General features: G+C 34.3%; 2 protein-coding genes across 4 annotated transcripts in view; one reads left to right on the forward strand and one right to left on the reverse strand.

Moving 5' to 3' along the window:
• LOC136027300 (leucine-rich repeat neuronal protein 1-like) overlaps positions 1-3,371 on the reverse strand; it is a 29,114-nt gene extending 25,743 nt beyond the window's left edge. The window contains exon 1 of the mRNA XM_065704408.1: positions 3,304-3,371. The gene's annotated coding sequence lies outside the window, so the exon portion shown is untranslated. The remainder of the gene's footprint in view (positions 1-3,303) is intronic.
• LOC136027302 (protein AATF-like) overlaps positions 3,298-20,570 on the forward strand; it is a 31,266-nt gene continuing 13,993 nt past the window's right edge. The window contains exons 1-5 of one of the 3 annotated variants that reach the window (XM_065704411.1): positions 3,298-3,407; positions 6,424-6,656; positions 8,994-9,222; positions 13,397-13,509; positions 17,768-17,893. In XM_065704411.1, coding sequence (XP_065560483.1) covers positions 6,563-6,656; positions 8,994-9,222; positions 13,397-13,509; positions 17,768-17,893 — 562 coding nt within the window. In that variant the 5' untranslated portion in view covers positions 3,298-3,407; positions 6,424-6,562. Of the gene's footprint in view, positions 3,547-3,659; positions 3,681-6,423; positions 6,657-8,993; positions 9,223-13,396; positions 13,510-17,767; positions 17,894-20,570 lie in introns of those variants that run through there. The other 2 variants (XM_065704410.1, XM_065704412.1) reach the window with 2 other exon arrangements.

Below are 20,570 nucleotides of genomic sequence, written 5' to 3' on the forward strand. Positions count from 1 at the left end.
GGATAGTCTTGTTTCTTTGAGACATAATATTTTCAAGAGGAGAGTGGAAGAACCTTGTCAAAACTATATACATTGTCAAAACGATATATATATATATATATATATATATATAGAGCGATTGATTCCCCCTGAACGATTGAATATGTTGTATATGAATTAAAATGAAGTAACTGTGGGCATCAAGCCATGGCTAATCCCCCCTGAACGATTGAATATGTTATATGTTAATTAAAACTAGATCTACGTTGCATGGGCCACGTTAGGTGTTGCGGCAACCTTTGCTTGGCTTCGTCGAGTAAAGTGTTGCGAGAGCAACACTTTGGTTTTGTTTCCTCGCTGCGACTAAACGCTGAAGTTGTTAATCTGTAAGGATGCTAAAATACATACTAGGTACACCAACTCGCAAAAGTTGCAAACTCCTCATTGCTAAAGATGATTGTAGCCTTACAGCCGATTATTACTTACAAGTCCCCTACATGTCTTACCACTGGAACCAAATTGGTCTTACCATCAAATACAACGGAAACAAAAAATAGGTACACCAACTAGTAAGAGTTGCGAACCCCTCATTGAAGAGGATGATTATGAGCTAACAGCCGACTGTTGCTTACAACTCCCCTATATGTCTCACAATTGGTATCGGCCTATTTTTGGTTTCAGTGTGTACCTTACTACTGAAGTTGTCAACCCCTTTAAACTTTCAAACTGGTATATCTCATGAAGGAATTTTTGTACAAAAAAATGGATGACATGTACTTTGATCAGCTCATCAAAAGCTATCGACTGCCGTCGAAAAAAAAATCTATCTGTCTTAGTTCAAAAGTTGACTTTTTTGCCGTAGGCCAACTTTCTAACGTCATCACTTAGAAAGGAGCAAAGGATAAACTCTAATTTCTTTAGCAATGAGAGAACTTTTACAGTTTAAGAGGCACATCTGATACCATTTCTCTACCGCAATCCCAAGTGCGAAAAACCGAATGATAAACTCAGCCGAAATCACGGCAGCACTTTCGGACCCGTGGGAAAATGCCGCTTTTTTGCTTCTCTAAATTTTTCTATTTATCACTCAAAGAAGATATATTGGCTGTGGGGCAGGGTAACTGTCGCATATATTTAACACTTATAGATTTTAGTCCATCTTCAATTTGAAACTGGTGCCTGCCTGCTTGCCTGCTAGAACGGTGCTTTCCACTCGAAAGCAGAAACATGGTTTGATGAAACGAAAGCTTGGCTGCATAACTTCAGATAGTCCTCTCTGACATAGGCTATACAACTCTTCTTCACTTCACACACTATAGGCTCTGGCTCAAGGACAAGCAAAAACCATCCTTTTTGGCCCCAGGCAAGAGTTCTACGAAGCTTTCCAAAATGTAAAGTCATATTCATCAATCCGGCCTAAGGTCCACACTTTCCGTAAAAACCGCAGAGGTTAGACCCTTACCACTTTCTAGCAATAAGCTGAAATCGGGGTGCTAGGAACAAAAAAAAAAAAAACACGACAAAACCAAAGTGTTGCTCTCGCAACGCAATGAAGTAACTGTGGGCATCAAGCCATGGCTAATTCTTGAAAAAGCCGAGACAAATAGTCCGAGTGAGTGAGAGGCAAATCTGGCATAGGCCCCTATCAGGATTGTATGAAAATAATGTTAGTTCACATATAAATATTTCCAATTATGTATATATATACATATATATATATATATATATATATATATATATATATATATATATATATATATATATATATATATATATATATATATATATATATATATATATATATATATATATATATATATATATATATATATATATATATATATATTGATATACTAGCTGACACGAAAAGCATTTCTATGCAAGCTTTAACGCCCAATCTGCGTCGGATTGGTTTTAATGATTTGCGTTTTGGAGGAAGACTTTTCAACAGTACCTTGTTGATACCTTTATTCGTGTTGAACGTGATCATATTGACTGGATAAAATATAACCTGAAAACTGTTTTGGGTGAAAACAACTTGGTGGTACACGACATCTTAAGGACTTAGCCTTGAAACAGGATGCATTCATTTGTGAAAAAGTAATGCTACCGTTATCATTCGTCGGATCAACACGCTACTTTGCTAAACATTTTGAAGATGCCTTGGCTATTGTTCGTCACATTGGACCCCAGATCTCTTTATAACTGTGACTTGCTATCATTATTGGCCTGCATTTAAAGAAGTAGAAAATATTAATTTAATGACAACTCTATTATAGAGCAGGCCCCTCAAGAATGTCCCGATGTCATTACTCGAATTGTAAAACTGAAGTTTGAGGATATGATCAAAGAAATTGAATTAAGGTAAACATATTTGTAAATGATACAGTATCTGTGTATAATATTGAATATCAAAAAGCTGGACTACCACACATGCATTTGCTATTGATCAAAAGTACTTATGATCGAATAATTACAATGGAGTAGGCTTTAAAATATATTGTTTCTATGCGTAAACCATGATCATAATGAAATACTTAAACACCGGATACCTAGAAGTAGGGTGGGGGGAGTCATAAGCAGTGTAAACGCAACATTCTCTACCCCTAAGATTTTGCTTTAAATCCACCGGTGTTCTGCCACAAGAATCTCAGAATGCTTATCGTCAAGTTACTCGTAGTTATCTCCGTCATAGAAGACCGAAGAAAGAAAAAGTATGTTTAGCTGGATCCCGAATCCATTGAAACTCGAATATAAGGAAGAATGAGAATAATTTCTAGGTAGGTCACAGGAGCTTGACTCTGCACAGTATACCCTGAATGCAAAATATTAGAATGCTTCAATTACCACAAAATTTCACTATCAGCCAAGAGTCTTGCTGACCATACTTGCACACAGAGTAAAGAACTCAATATATATTCACATATACTCCTGATGAGCCCTTGTGTTGGGTTGTTGCCTCTGAATTATTTGTCTTTATTATTTTTTCTATTGTTTGGTAAATGACGACTTATACTTATTGACGACATGACTGCATGTCCATGGATTATTCTTTATGGTTGATTGTGTATGGCTATGCTGTTTGACCTATGTGATTGTATGGATGAATAGGGTTAAGGCCTCATTCAAGTGCTGGTCTATATTAATCACTAATTTAGGAAAACAGTCTTCCTTTTCTCCTTCTGTCTCTCTTTTTTTTGTGTGTTTGTGCTGTTGCATTGGTGATTTCTATTTTCATGATATAATTCAACTCCTAGTGTCAAAAGATTTAATGCAAGAAATCTGAGCAGATACAAGATAAATAAGGACAAACCAACTCCGTACCTCTATCCATGTCACAGAGTGAGTCAAAAGGAAAAAGGCTGCATAGTATCGACTGAATAGCCCCCACCTTCTGAAAAAGAAGAAGAAGAAGAGCATATTTCTCGGTAATTTTCTCGAAGTTTTGTGATTCTGTTCCCCTGCCTCCAAAAAATACTTCGTATGTTGAGACTATTGCTCAGGAGCTTGAACTGCTAGTTTACGATATTGTGTTGATTTGGAAACCAGCCCATGATAGCATCCATGGTAATGAGCATGCAGATAGATTGGTGCTACTTTGAGTTGTAGGATCAAGTGTTTCTATATAGCTGAAGAGTATCTGAACGTTTTTAAGCGTATAACTAAAAGAGATAGACCTGGTTGTGCTTGCAATAAATTTGGTAGATAGTTCCTAAACCCCATTTTTAAGTTTTATGACTTTAAACCTCCACCAGTGGAATTGATACAACCAGCTTCTAGGATTTTGGGTAGAAATTTAAGGCTAAGAAAGGTCATGTTCAGTTTAAAAATATCTTGTTTACACAGGTTAGGCCTAGCCTATTTGACTTTCCTGCTTTGTGGTGTAGCCTATATGATGATGCACATCACATTTTAATGTAATGTAAAAATTTAGAAGATTGTGTACATATTTGAAGAATCTTTATATAAAGTATTTTGAAGTTTTTAAGGTCTATTTTATACTTAGCTGACATTCCATGTTTATCAGAAAATTGTATGGCTATAAGAGGCCATTAGAGGAGAGTTGGGGAAGAATTGTCAAAAATGCAACCAAAGCCATAAAAACAAACATAAAATTGTCAATATAAAAGTAGGCCTATCTCTTTTAAAGAGCTGCTATTCTAGACCTTTACCCAAATTCATTATGAGCTCATTATACATGGTGCTTGTGTGAAGACAACTACAAAAAGTTGAAAACATACAAACTGATATGATCCACCTCATATTTGGTCTCAGGAAACCCACAGTTTTTAAGTTTCTGCTTAAAAAGAGCTATTAAGAATAACACAACAAAGAAATTTCCTCTTAATTATTTCTGACAAATTTAAGCTAATAGCTCACAAACCTCATACCATCCATGTTTAGAGGTTTTGCCAATGAATTTATAAAAATTCAAATGAAGTTCCCTGCTCTTGCTGGGTCTATTGCCTCTACTTTTCCCAAACCCCTCCATGGATTTGGATACTCCACTAATAAATATTAATTTCTCATGTTAGAAAAAAGAACTAACCCTCCTCTATTATGTCCATAGAAAATTGGCTGAACTAAGTAGAGTTACATATAAAGAGTATATCCCATTTATTTTCTTGATTGATCAAAAAAATGAAAGATTTTACATAGAGAGTATCTTTCCTCACTTATTATTACAATGGGTAGTAACTGAATAAACAGTAGTTGTAGTTGTAGTAAATGTAGCAGCAGTAGTAGCATTACTAGTAGCATGTACATATTGCATTTTTGTCAATTGTTCTTCCCATTTAAGCATTGTCTTAAAGTTACAAATTAATGCTGGATTTCATTCTTGAGATGCACTCTTTTGATGATGTGCATGCACATAGTGTCTTTAAATTTGGTTTAAATATCCCCTCAACCTTCTCTGAAAGGCTTGCCTGAATACCCTTTGTCTTTTTGGAAAGTAAAGGTCAAATATGCATACCTTACACAATAACAAAATACTATATGTAAACAAGGGACAAATTGTCTAACTTACAGCCCTTTTCCTAGGGGCTGTGAGAGGGTTGATGTCCCCAAAGGCATAATTACTGGCTGTATTAACCATGCAAAAGAAAATAGATGTTTAAATTTTTTTCAGAAAATGATAGTCATGTGGAGGGGGGTTGGTTGCCCATTGTTTATTTTTTACTCTTAAAAAGAGCAGTATAACCTCTAGTTTCCAATCAAATGAACCCTATTAAAAGTTTATACAGCCACTCATTTGATATAAACCTTATATCCCCCAGGGCATAACTTATAACCCTTGCCCCAGGGCTCTGGTGGGTTGTGTCAACCCTGGAGGCTTTATTATGCATTCTTTGGACTTTTTAACTAAATAGCTATCTCACAATTTTGATCAGATATGTTTCAGAAAATGAGGGCATCACACCAATGGTTGCCCTCCATTGCTTTTGACTCTTAAAAGGGAACTAGAACTTTCAATTGCTAATTAAATGAGACTCCTCTAAAGTTTATATGATCACCTCTTCTATGAAAACCTTATATGCTTTTGGGACACTACTTACAAGCCTTGCTCTCAGGTTCTGAGGGGTTATTTCAACCCCAAAGTTATTGTTATATGATATTTAGAGTATTTTGAACAAAATGTCTATCTCAAAATTTATGCTCAATGCATTTGACAAAAAGAAGGCATGGGGAGAGGGCTAGTTGCCCTTTTTTCACTTTTGACTCTTGAAAAGAGCAATAGGACTTATGATTTCCAATTGAATAAACCACATCCAAAGTCTATACAATCACCCTTTCCTTAAAAACTATAAATGGTAACAATGGGCAACTAGTATAGCTTATAGCCCTTGCCCTAAAGGCTATGGGAGGTTGTCATCCCCATATTCAGAATTACTAGACCTTCAAAATATTCATTACAAAATGGATGTCTTGTAATTTTGATTGGATGTGTTTGAGAAATGATGGGTGTGTGTGTGTGTGGGGGGGATGTTCTCTAGTCACTTTCAGCTATTAAAAAGGATACTAGAAATGCTATTTTCCAATGGATTGAACCCTGTTTGAATTTTGTATGGCAACTTCTTCTATACAATCTATATAAATTACCCTGGTCTGAAAAAATAAATAGTATATTGAGCCCACATTGTTCTTTACTGAGGTAATGCTATTAGACTGCCTGTGATCTTTGGACTATTGTTGAACAAATCACTTTCAAAAAATGTCTATTAGATGTATTTGGGGAAATAGGACACAAGAGGGTGGGCTAGATACCCTTGATCAGTCTGACTATTAAAAAGGGCACTAGAATCTCTGATTTCCAATCCAATTAGTCAAAAATTATTGATGTCATTTTCTATTGTTAAAATAAAAGGTCTTTTTTTGGGGGGGGGGGATAAATTAGATTGTATTTTATCATGCATATAATTTCTAATCCTGACTTGTTTTCAGACTTCCATTTTTAAGACTAGTGCCATTGACAATCTGGTGTAAAAAAGAAAATAGACAAAAAAGGGATAGAATAGAAGATTGGAGAAGAGAAAAAGGAGTTCTCAAGTCCCATTGACAAAACCAGCCTAAAGGAGCCAAGATGATGAAAGGAAAAACATTAGCAGAAAAAATTGCTGAACTCTCTAATCCTGCTTCTGATGTTTTCCATCCAGATATTGAAGATACTTTAAATGGTAATCCTAATCTAAATTGATTATTATATCAGCATCATATTTCACTCTCAGTTGAGCCAAATCAGCTGGATTGGGAAATTAACAGCTTTGCAGACTTTGTTCTCTTATCATCTTTATGAGAATTATGTAAAAAAAAAAAAAAAAATGTTTCTTGTTTTGTGAAGTTGAATGATAGAATAGAGTATTATTTATTGGCTAAAATAGCACACAAGCTAGCATAAGAATGTCAGCACAATTACAATGATAAAACAAATGTTAAGGGATTAACATAATTACAAAGTTAAATCAATTATTAAAAGGCAAAACAAACTAGGGAACAAAAAGTTTTTAGTACATCATGGTCAACATTTGGGGACACTAGTCAAGTTGGGTATTTGGAGCTCTATAAGCATTAAGTCTTGTATTACAAAGGATTGGGGGATTTTATTTGAAGGGGGAAAGAAGACGTCAATGATAGTCAGAAGTAAGGCACTTGTGCCCACAGTTCATGGTAAGGGTGTGATGTTGTGATTCCAATGTAGTAAGTTCAAGTCTAGCCAAACCTTCATCATAAGTAATATAGGATGTCCTCAGTGTAATTTATATTGCTATTTTTTGAATGCTTTCAATTTTAGATAAGTTGCAAATTTGTTTGCATGGGCATGTCTTTTAGAGTTCCATGTCCTTTGTTTGCTCCAAAAACAATTTATGCTAACTCAAATGTTTATTTTGACTTATTCAGGATAAGGCCATTGAGGTCAAAATTATCACTTGGAAACATTCACATTACTCTTTCTGTTGAATTAAAGGTAAATTTCTAGATTTGGGCTTTTTGGTTTTGCAGATAGTTGTTAAGCTAGGAGACTGACATTTTTAGAAATATTTATTCTGGAAAATTTGGGGCCTAGGGGGGTATTTGGAAGTTCCTACCTCCACTTCTTTTGAGGCATTGAATTTTGATTTTGTTGAAAAAGTTTGGTGTTTGGTTCTCATCAAGTTCAATGACAATTAACATCTGATTTTTGGATAGGCTATATGGTTATTGTATTTTTGCACTCCAGCTTGCACATATGTTGTGTCAGAATTATTTTTCAATAATACAATTCTCCATTTTTTTTTAAAGTAGACCTATAGTTCTTATCTGACAAATTTAGCTTCAATTAAAATGGGAAATGTTATATCCAATACAATTTTGGTATGAGTATTAACATTTCACAAAGACTGGCATTTTCATAATATGTTGTAAAATTCAAACTGCACAAACGAATTTAACATCTGGTGATAACCATGTATAAATAATATATTCAGAAGTATGTCTACAATTTAAACATGAGTCTTGAAAGGGATTTTTTAAACTGCTGCTCTCTCACTACTTGTGAGGGGTAGAATCTTCTGTAAAGATAAATTTTAATTTTTGAAAAACAACTGAAAATTGCTAGACATACAGTTTGAGCCTGGAAGTTTCATATTTTTATCCTTAAAAAAAAGGCAAGTGGTAAAGTTAGAAGCTCAAAAACACCATCCTGACTCAAATTTGACCTGTAGATTCATTGTAAAAGTTTCATTCATATTCCTCAACAACTTATCTGAGTTATTAAGAAACTGATAAACTATAAGTGTACCCTAATATCTTACCTGAACAAAAATATAATTAGGAACAAGTTCTTAAAAGTAATATAAAAGAAGATGTTTGACTGATTTCATTTTTACTTTCTCCATCTGAATAGGATTTGCCCTAAAAAAGGAAGGTCCATTTTTCATTTAGAAAATTATTTCTTTTGTGGATTAAACTTCTTAAAGGGAATGGGAGGATCGTCTTTTAAAATGTTTGAGTTTCTGTGGATTATTATGCCCTTTACCTTGCTAGCCGTTTGTCTAACTTAGTTTTGTCAATTTTCTTAGCATTTTGATCTATTCTTATCCATTTCCTTTTGTCAATTTGGACATGTTTGTCACTAAATGGTGACTTAAAATCACACTTTTGGTCTATGAAAAAGTTATATATAATCTTTCTGACCCCAAAAATTACCTAATTCTTACCCACCCTAAGAATTGTGAATCAAGTTTTCTAATTAACAGCACAGCTAATACCAAATCTTATCTTTGGCTAATCACTTATAACCTTTGAAAAAGAGTGCCAATAATGCTGCAATTAAAACAAGCTGAGGTTATAGGCCATCTGACTCTCTAGTGATTAAGCAAGATAATTTGAAAGCTGAAAAAATTCTACCCAGCAAACTTAGTCCAAAAGTATATGTTTATGCTTCCAGATCAAATTCGTGTTAGATCATATTTTTTTTTAAAATAATTATGTCTTGAAATTATTGTTATTAGCCTGTAATATTTTTTACACTTTAGATACAGCAGCAAAAGTCGAAAATTATACAGATATAAGCAGTATAACTGTACCTAAAAGAAAGCTGAAGCAAAAGCTACTGCCTTCCCAAATTGCCTTTGATGACAAAAAATATGAAGGAAGAAGGGTCACAAGAAAAGAACTATGGGACCTTGACAAGACAGGAGACTCGGATGTTGATGAGTCTTCTTTAGCTGCTTTTCAATCAGAGCTTCAAATTTATTCCGAAAGGTAACTTCTTTTATTTCTTTTATAACATGACTCTCTCATCATTATTTTTATATTTTACAATCAAAAGAAGAATTCTCGATATTGTGTAAAGCCAAGAATTCGGACATGTTTTGCTTTAGTTATTCCATTTGTTATCATGTTTCAGCTTTAGGAGAGTATGTTTCAGAAATCAATATAAGTGCCTTATAACTCAGCAAAGTTTGGATTGAAGTTGTCCTGATAAGCAATTTGCAATAACTGGTGCTTTTTTCATTATGTGCAAATGTTGAGATCAAAGAGGCAGAGTTGATTTTTTCCAGTAGTTCTTTTGCTTTGCATGCTACCTCGCCATTGGAACTATAAGAGACGCCAGCTAGCAAAGTAACACTTGATTTAAATCTGGCCTTCACCTTGTAAATAGAGTGGACTGGGTAAAATTAGCAATTCAGAACAGGTCTCTCAAGCTCCAAGACTTTTGACTACTAATATGCTGGAATTCCATAAATAGTTCATGTTGAGTGTTTCTGAATGACATAAATATGTGAAGTCTTTGCACCACATAGAAAAATCCTGAAAATTCGCTGAGTTTCTTTAGGCAGTTGGTCAAAAACCAAGTTTAATCCATAGACGGGAATGTACATAAGCTGCATGAGGCACTTTAGACATTGTTGCCTTTAGACATTTCATTCATCATTTCAGTGGCACCAATTCACGGAAATGTGAACTCACAAATTTGGCTAAACTGATGATTATTTCAACCAAATTACCCCTTTTCGCAGATATCTTAATTTGTTATGATCCCTCAAAGCAAAACCCTGGCAGTCAAGAAAGCAAGTAGTGTGAAAAATGTGCTTCACGTGATCTCTATTTCCTTCAACGTCTTGAGATCTGGATTAAACTAAGACATTTTAGGAGTTCAGTGATATTTAATAGCTATAAAAAAAACAAGGGTGATAAATAAACCGACCAGTTAGCCAGTCTTGCTGCTTTATATAGTACATAGCTAAAGTAGGAAATATCTATGAAATAGAAATAAGAAGGTACATTTCCAAGACTAAGGGGGCTCAAATGCCTCCCTCCCCCCTGTCCTCCTATTTGGTGCACTTGTTGCTGTTCAGGCTGGTAATAGCAGGAGTCCATAACACCCTATTAGAGAAGGATTACCCCAGGGAGCCATACTCAGTCCACTTCCGTTTTTATCTGTATATCTCTAAGTAAGTACACTATGCGTCGTTTGGGCTTTATGCAGGTGTCCTGGTAATATATAAGTCAACAAAATGTCCCATTATTCTCTTGCTTCGGAGAAACATTAGCTTTGTCTGTTTCTACTTCCAAAAACAAAGCAATTCTATTTAATAGACAAAAACATACAGCCATACCAAAGTTCTCCTAAATTATGAATCTTCAGTGAAGTTGTTGGTAATTGTTTCTGGTTTTACACTAAGATGACAGGATCACCTTAAATCACTCAGGAATAATATTATCCAGAAACTGGCTCTACTAAAAAGACTTTCTAATTCTAAATGGGGTTCACCACCTAAAACAATGATCAATGTTTATAAAAATTTATATAAGAGCGAAGATGGGATATAGCATTCAGCTATTTGATAATTGTTCCTCATACATATTTAACACGCTTTAGACGTTAAAAAATTCTCCAGTTTATATTGCTATGGGACTTCATAAGTAGGGCCCGACTGATTTGAATTTTTGGGGTCTGATACCGGTATATCGGTAGCGTACCGATACGATAACCATATTATTTGTCGATAAATTCCCCTCAGAAAAAAAACTTGCCTGAAGTTTAAATCCCCATTCTCTACCCATATTCATACCCACGTATTCCTTCCTGGTCTATTACACACCAAAGAACAGCCTCAATAATTCACTGCAGGTTCTAAAATTAGGCCATTTACAAAAGTTGTTTGATTTTCTTTACCTTTTCTGATCAGCAGCTTCCGAGCACACAAACGAAATGGTGGATATTTGTGGAATTAGGAAATAAGACAAAATTTAATCAAAAAAGCTGGTTAAGTTACATAAACACAAATATGTGAAAATCTGATTGAAGGAAGCGTAAGATATTTATCGAAATTGATTATTCAAAATCCAAATTTCAATAGCAGGACTTTGAATTTTAATTGTTCACATATTAATGGGAAAACTTCACTTTACATTCATATGATGTGTTCTATGATGTTAGGCACACTGGATATAGGCGTGCAGCTACAGTTTTAAGTTTGAAGAAAGGATTTAAAGAGTTTGTCGGCAAAATCGTCTAGTATGCTGACAAATGCGGACACACAAGCCAAATTTCTAAAATAAATGTTCCAAGGTGTTGAAACGCGGCGGTTACACCTTGGAACTCCCCACCTTAAAACACCTCCTCTCCTCCTTAGCTGCGCCCCTGATTGGAAATCATTGTTCTAACCAATTGAATCTTCGATCTTTCACCCATGCAAGTGAACATTCCTTAAACAGAAATGTAAGGTTTATGGTATTCCTTTTAGTTGTTTTGCTAGAGGATGTACGTTCTTGAAATCACCATACGGTTGGAACATTGCTGAAACGGGTGTTTATTAACAAGTATTGACAACACATATGCTTTGACTTCATTTGACTCATGTGTGCTGCTCTCTCCGCTCTGGTCAGAGTTAGCTGGTGGCTCTGCCCCCAAGGACTGGGCAAACAAAATGCCATCTTCCGGACAAGTTGCAAAGAAAAGAATATCAGCCGATAACCGATATTTTTTTCCGATATCTGATAATGACGCTGATCCTCATATTGGCCCGATAATATCGGTCGGGTCCTATGCATAAGCATAACCCTACTACCAAAATAGGAAATCTCTTAGGGATTACCCCTCTACAAGAAAGAGCTTTGATTCAGAGAAGACGGCATTTCACCAGAATACAAGCAAGTACGACTTGCATTAGAATCATTAATTTGTCTTGAGATTTCTTAAAGGAACAGCCTGTTCCTATCAGATTCTGTTTCATCAATTCATGTTTTAAACCAAATAAATTACCATGCTGATCACAATAACTAGAAAGGTATACGCCAAGAAATTGTTTATCTGTTTTCAACCAGATTTTTATTGCATTTCTTCATATTTCTAGTCTTAAAGAAATCAAATATGTTGAAATGGCGGTTAATTTTGTAAATAAGGCAGCAGATATCTTTCCTTCAAGAAATGTAAGGACCGTGAATTCAGAGAGGTTGTTAGAGCTTGAACAAAAATTGCTTACCAGAGTTTTGTGCACCCTCTTTTCAAGTCTAAGGATTTTACTATGCTCTATTATAAGCTAAAAGCTGGAACTATTTTGCTCAATACTGTTCTTTTTAAATGGGGAATCCACCATACCCGTCTATGCAGAAATAGTCTTTAGACTTTGGAAAACCCTCAACATGTTCTCTTTGAATATAAACCAATGGATCAATATTTTAGGAGACTGAGAAATTACTGCCATCAATTGTAAATACATAAATCATTGATGGTTTTATCCTTGCTCCCTTTCACACGATTTGGAATCCACAATTCAAAGCTTGATGATAATAATTCTAAAAAGACATTGTTATTGCTCGAAGCGCACTGATTGTTATCAATTTGCTAATGTATTTTTTTTTTTTTGCACTATAGTTAGAATCATCCAATAATCAGTGAAAGTGTTCATGGAATTCCAAACAGAGGAAAGGACCTCCTTCTGCATCCACAGGTCTCGCAAACACATGAAGAAGTAACTTTGGTAACAAGGTTAGGACGATCAGGCAAATAAAAGTTTAAATGGATGCGTGAGCCTATTTATATATCTAAGTAAAAATATACTGTCCTGTCTCCTTCTTAATTTCAACTTTTTTGTAGACATGCAGCTGTTGCTTGCTTTGATAGGCCATTTCATATTGGCTACTATTTCTATTTTTTCCTTTTGCGTTTTGATAACCCCCTATTGAAGAATTTCTCGTATCCTTGTTAAATTTCTACATATGTTTTTGATTGTAAAAAAAATTAATGCTTCATGGCTGCCTTACTTTACTTTTTCTTCTCCTTTTATAGTGTAGAAACAATTATTGATTTTTATTTGTTGAAACTATCCCATCCTTGCAATGCAGATATAATCCAATTGTGTTGTTGTTACTGGCACAATTTGAGCGTAGAGCTGTAAAGTAACATAGTCTAATTGTAACTAATTTTTAGTGATGATCTTGATGAGGAAGACAAGGCAGAAGTAATAGGCAGTGATGATGCCGTTGACAGCGGGAATGAAATGACCTCATCTGGTGAGGATACTGATGGAAGTCTTTATGATGGTATGTTTATCTACTCTTGTATTTTATAGTATATAGAAATGAAAAACATTCTACAAGCTAGCGTGTATAAGTTTAACCATAGACACACAAAAACGTACACATTTTTTATAATGTTTATAACTGTCATTCTCGAATGTTTTAGTTTTTTCATATCTTTTTCTAACAGTTCGTGGTAAGGAACTGTAAAAGGAGCTACTCGGCCCAATAGCTACCGAAATCTAAACGAATGGAATTTTGATAGCAGTAGATATATCAAAAGAATAGGATTTTTATTTTGATTCCAAATATACAAAAATGATCAGATTTAATGTTATCCCCCAAAATTTACGAGCCTGAGAAAGTTCGCCTCATTTTCGAAAAAGGGAGGAAACATCCCCCAAAAGTCATGGAATCACATTGAAAATCCCACCATCAGATATTTAAGATTTCAGAAAATCAGATTTTAATGTTGGTCCTTATTTTTATCTGAGTAAACTCTAAATTAATTTTTTTTTTTATTTAATCTTAATCAGAGACAACGCTATAGACCATTCATTATATAAACTATTATTTTATAAACATTTTATAAATATTCATTTTATAAACCAATAAGAAAACGTTTGGTAATAAAAATGAGCATAAGGTAATTAAAAAAAAAAAAAAAACTTTGCATTAAATGAATATTTTCAAAGAAAGGTAAAGAGCCATATTAAACTCAAGACCAGCAGAAATTAATTGATATTATAGTTCAAACTTAAAACGAACAGAAATTAAAATTAACGATCATAGCAGACATAAAGATAACAAGTGCAAATAAAGATGAATAAATAAATCTTAAATAGCTTCAGTGTTTTTTTTTTCAAGGGCACTTCATATAGAAGGAGTGGTCGTATACAATTCGGAGGGGGCCCATTCGATTGGAAATCGGAAGTTTTAACACCCTTTTTAAGAGTCAAAAGTGATGGGAGGGCAACTAGCCCCTTGCCGATACCCTCTGTCCCCAACTGTACATGATAAAATTTTCGAGAATGCCATTTTGTTCAAAATACTCCAAGGGTTAAATAACTTTGCGATTAGGGTTGACAAAAAGAAAACCAAAGCCTCTAGGGCAAGGGCTGGAAGTTATGCAATATGTCCATTGTTAACATACAAGTTTATTATGGAAGAGGGTCGTATATATTTCGGAGAAGACTTATTAGTTTTAAATCGAAAGTTCTAATTCCTTTTTTAAAAATCAAGAGTGATCGGAGGGCAAACAACCCCCCCCCCTCCTAGACGGCCCTTTCTCCTCAAATTCTTCCGATTTAAATTTTGAGATCACCAATTTGTTCAAAATCGTCTAAATATCAAAAAGCTATGATTCTGGGTTTCATTACCCCTAGCCCTCGAGGCAAGGTCTATAAGTTATGCTAGGTATTCATTGCTAACGTATAAGGTTTCTATGGAAGGGGTGGTTGTATAAACTTTCCAGGAAGTTTATTCGATTGGAAATTGAAAGTTCTAGGGCTCTTTTTAAGAGTTGAAAGAAATTAGAGGGTGACCAGCCACCCCCACCTTCCCTCACGCCCTTTTTTCCTCGGATGGATTCGATCAAATTTGAAATATTTATTTTGTTCAAAATAATGTAAAAGTCAAATAACTATAACTCAGGGTTTGACAAATCCCCCAGCAGCCCTTTGGGCAAGGACCGTAACTTAAGCAAACTGTCCGTTGTTTACATATAAGGGTTTTGTGGAAGGGGTGGTCGTATTAAATTTGGAGGGAACTCAATGGATAGAAAATTGAAATCTTTTTATTTCCCTTTGTTTAAGAAGCAAAAGTGATCAAAGGGCAACCAGCCTCTTGCCCCCACCCCTTTTCCCCAAATGCATCAGGTCAAAATTTTGAGATTGCCATTTCGTTCAAAATAGTCCAAAGGCCAAATAACTATGCTTCCGGGGTTGAACCCTCCAGCCCCTAGGGCATGGGCTGTAAGTTTTGCAAGTTGCTTATTGTTATTTTGAAACTTTGATTCTTTGATTTACTGATATATGGAAGAACTTTCATTTACGGGTGATATTGTCACTTGATGCTAGGCTACTTTTGATACTGGGATTTTGAGAAAAATTGGCTTTGAAAACTTTGGATAGAATGTTGAAAAACTTGAAATTCGGCTATCAAAACGAATAGTAACTAATTTAAAAAAAAAAAACTTTCCGAAAAAAGAAGTTTTTCAAAGAAAAGTAAGGGGCGTATTAAACATAAGTTCTACAGAAGTAAATTCTTATAGAATAATTCAAACTCGAAATGACCAGAAATTAATATTAAAAAATAAATGAAACCCATAACCAACAGAAATTAAATAAATAAACATAGCAAACAAACATACAACAGTTATTAATAAAAATGAATAAATAAATCTTAAAACGAACAAACGTCAATTGAACATGCAAATCAAGCTTAAAACGATCAAAAATCATCACAAGCAAGAGTTTGTTTGCCTGTTGTATGTCTGTTTGCTATGATTGTTTATTTAGTTTCTGATTGTTTTGGGTTTCATTTATTGTTTAATAGTAGTTATAGTCTTTTGAGCTTAAATTATTATAGGAATTTGTTTCTGCTGATCTTAAGTTTGATACGGCATTTACTTTTCTTTGAAAAACCTCTTTTTTGGATAGTTTTCTTTTATTAATTGATATAAAAAAGAATAAAAAGAGAGCTCTTTAAAACGATAAGGGCTCTTTTAACTCTACTGTGCTCTATGCATGTAATATTAGGGTGCACGGAAATATCAATATAACTCTACTCACGCGTATATGGTTTCCGAACGATTCCTCCTAAAGTTTCCCAGTAAAATATACTTCTCTGTGCTTTTGACTCCTCCCCCTTCACCATGCCTGAAACGTTGTGTAGTCTAAATACACCTTAAAAGTAATTGTATTGACGTTGTACTTAGTTTAATTTTCTGTGAAGTTTAAATTGTTAAATTTTCTGTGAAGTTTGTACTAGCAAAGCGTTTGAGTTGGTTTGTTTTTTTTTGTTTTTTTTTTTTTTTGTATCATGACCCCGGGGATGCTGTCCTTTGATTTTCCCATTGTTTAATTCTTGGAATTTGCGTCTGTAGAGCTACCTACTAATATTTTTATCATTAGAATTTTAAACTCAGCAATATCTTTGATTCTTGGCCAATTCCCAAGAGGGTTTATGACCCCTTCGCTGCGTCGTCAGAAATGAACTGGAGATTAAGTCATGCCACGAAAAATGTTAACTTTCCTAGCCATAAATGGATGCTGTAGATATCATCAGTCAGGAATTTACCAGGGCCGAGGAAAATGAAATTCAAAATACAGAGTGACACTTGAACGTGCTGTTAACACCTGTATGTATTGACTATTATAGCTTTGCTCATATATGGTTGAAATATGCATTGCAGCCTGATTGATTTCACTCTTGGGTCTGCTTTTGTCTTGTTCTAATGAGTATTGGCTTTTTCAAAGAAGTAGCACTTCTTTACCGGAATGGGTGTCCCCGAATGATGAAACATCTGGTTATGTCGGTTCCTAATTTTGTTTTATTTTTATTATTAATATTATTCAAGTTCGTTTTTTCCGTCCGTGGAAGAAACTGAAGCTAAAGATGCTGCCATAGACCTAAAAACATCATCTGTTCACAAAAGTAGCCTTTATAGATATGCAAAGATAAAAGCTGAATTCACTTGGATAAAATAAATTGCATACGCCTAATTAACTTTGGCAAAAAGAATTGTATCTCCTAAATCATTATTGGCTTTTTAAAACCAGATAGTTTTGTCTGCAAATTGCAGAAATGAGGCTCTTGTCCCAGGGTCTCTTGTTATGTACTCCATTTTTTACTCCCGAAGAACTCTTCAGTTCTTTGATTCAGACAAATGATCGAGTACTAGGTCATAAATATGTTTGTTTTTTGTTTGTTTTTTTTTTTCACTCAAAACTGTTCTGAAAATGACATGTAAACACTGATTAAACTGCTCTTATTTGAATGGCTATCTTGAAGTTTGGATTCAATCACTTTTGGGACTGTTGGCTCCCTGGGAGCAAAAAGGGATTTGAAATGCGAATGGCGTCCTTTGATTAGTTACTGTCCTTAAAAAGTGCTATAGAGCTTAAAATTTTCGATTGAATTAGCGCTTTTTGGGTTTCTATGAACATCCATTCCAAGAGACTAGAAAAAAATACATTGCGAACATTGCTCTTTGCTAAGTAGACGCTATTGCATTGACTGTGATATGTACTCTAAAATGTCTTATTTTTGCATCTTGTAGTGGAAGAAGGTGCTGATACGGATCTAGAAAAAGAAGATACAATTGGTGATGGCAATTTTCAGACTTTCACCAAAGGTGATAATTTTTCTGATGCTGAGAAAGGAAGAGCGCTTCAAGCACAATTAGGTAATTTTTTCATGTGATTTTTGGAGAACAATAATTTTAGAGTTCATGAAAGTTGCTTGTCATAGAATTTTAGTAGTAAAGTAGATCTTTTAGGAAATAAATGGCTGAATCTTGGGATGTTTCTAAAATTGCATAAACTTCTTGGTAAATTTTTTTTTTCTCTTTGCTCTTTGTATTGGGACTGCTTTCAATCTTGTTGCTGGCACTATGAATTCTTGATCATTCGGATTTTACCTTGCTTTTACCGTCGTAAAAAATTTATCTCTAGTATTTTATTCACACTTAAAAATTTCCCTCTGTATTTTTCCTAATGGTTTTCCCATGTAGAATATTTGGTTAATTTGGGCCTGAAATTCTATGCTTTGTTAACCCTACTCGTGAAATATTTTATGACAACGTATCCCCATTGAATGTGTATCATGTTTGTTTCGAAACATTGTAATGTATAAGTATAGTATATTTTATTATTATTTTTTTTTTTCGCTTTTTTTTTCTTACCATTGTATTCTTAGCACATTTACTGGTAGCAGAAAGAATGTAGATTACGATTTAATGCGTAGCTTGAGAAGTTACTGTAACCTAAATTTTCATCCGTCTTGCTAGATTATAGATGCTTATTTAGACGGGGCTTACGATTTTCTAACTAGAGCATCTGAAACATATGCTGTGGTGGTATCATCAGATACATATTTTTCTTGAGTTTGTTTGAATGTTTGAGAGCTATCAGAAATATGCAAATTAGCTAAATAAAAGAGAATTCTGCAATGCCAAAAACTTGAAAAAAAATACCCTGGTGATATCATGACCAAATAAATAAATTTTCTTTTTTCCCTTATTTTTCTATCCTTTATACTTTTTATAAATTATCTTAAGCTTAGCATCAAATGTAGCAATATTCGCCCGTGGTTAGGCAGTTTACTGCTAAACCGCTTATGTTCTTTATGCATGCACCGACAGATATATTTCAGCTGCTTAATGGGTATAAAATGTCTGATATCCTTTTGTAGTAAAAGTGGGCCTTGTTTACTAGCTTCTCTTTTGATTTGTTGTTCTCGGTTTTTGCTGGTAATTATCATAGTTTTATTGCAAATTGATCTTGACATTCTTTATTGGTCTAAAATAATTATAATACAAAAAGTGCAGACCAAATGAATGCAATTCGGTCATCAAACGCCAAGAGCTTATATTGCGGAAGCTGCTTATCTGAACTAGGTATTCTTTTCTAATGTACCTTCTAATTGTAAGTGTGTTTACGGTTTGTTGCACGGTGCTTTTGACCTTGCACGCATGCGTCAATTAATTTTTATTGTTTTCAAGTTTTAAAGCTAATAAGTTTTCATTAACATTATATGACATTATATCAACTAAAATTATATGAAAACCAATGAGATTCACCTTAATGAAAAGACTGTCATGTGCAGGTATGCAGCTTTGGTAGTAGCCAAAATTAAAAGAAGAAGTTTGTGTAGACGATGAGCAAAGATGAGTGAAAAACTTTTTGACCTTGCACGTATGCCTCAATCAATTTAAATTGTTTTCAAGTTTTAAAGCTGAGTTTGTTTACCTAGATATAAACTCGGATATTGTTTGCTTATGAAAGTCTCACATTATTTATCGAAATCTATTTTAGCCTTGCAGCTAAAGAATCTATGGAGTCGATGCTTCTTCGAAATTTGACGTTAGTTTAAAAATTAAAAAACCAAACACTACCGTTTGCACATCCTGTACAGCTTCATTATAAAATAACGTAATTTGACAGAAAAATTTAACATCTAAGGGATCCTCAGATGTAGTAACCTTGTTTATATAATGTAAACCTCGCGATGAACTTCGAAACCAAATTTTACGGGGTCTCGAAAATTCGTGAAAGTGCTAGAAGTCATCCTTTTGCAGACAAAGCAAGGTTAAGTTAGGCCATAGCAAACAAACTCCCCTCTTCTCTTTACCTTTTTCCTCATGTTGACGCTAGTCTATATACTTGAAGATCGAAATGTATACTAAAAGTGTCATGAATGAATTGCTATACCTTAAAAGAATGTTAAAAAGAAATGTTTCCTATTTTAAAGTTGGGGTTGACTATTACACAGAAGGAGGGTTTTGAGTATTTATATTTAATCTTGGCGCTGAGTTCAATTTCGGGTAATGCACAAATTTAACGTAAAATAAGTTGAGTTTAAAATGTGTAACACTTCCGTGCTCAAATCGTGCTTAGTTATTTATCAGTGACTACAGCATAAATTTTAAATGTAATTAGTAGAGACTTTACTGAAAATACTTCTTGGAAATCAGAAACTTGCTCATGTCGGAACTCAATGCATCCCATCTTCGTACAAGAAAAGTACTTTTTTCTTTTTTTTCCCTTTTTATATATTGCAATGTATGTATTGAAGCACTTAGGAATTGAGCCCCGGTGCCAAGGTCAGCGAATTGTTACAGCGATTCTTACTTATTGACCATAGTTGTTGAGCTTTACAATGACGATGTCCATTGGATTTTATTTGAACCTTGTAAAGGCGCAGTAAAATTTCTAGCGACTAGTCCCTGTCCAGTCTAATATTTGATCGAATAGGCGCTTTGACAGATGTGGATGACAAAATTTTTAGTCCTTTCTTCACTGTCGCCCGATTGACTACTAGGCTTTGTCCAGTGAATTCTGCGAAAACGTTTGTGGGTAAAA

The sequence above is a fragment of the Artemia franciscana genome, chromosome 5 (genome assembly GCF_032884065.1).
Source record: "Artemia franciscana chromosome 5, ASM3288406v1, whole genome shotgun sequence".
In the NCBI taxonomy this organism is placed as follows: Eukaryota; Metazoa; Arthropoda; class Branchiopoda; order Anostraca; family Artemiidae; genus Artemia; species Artemia franciscana.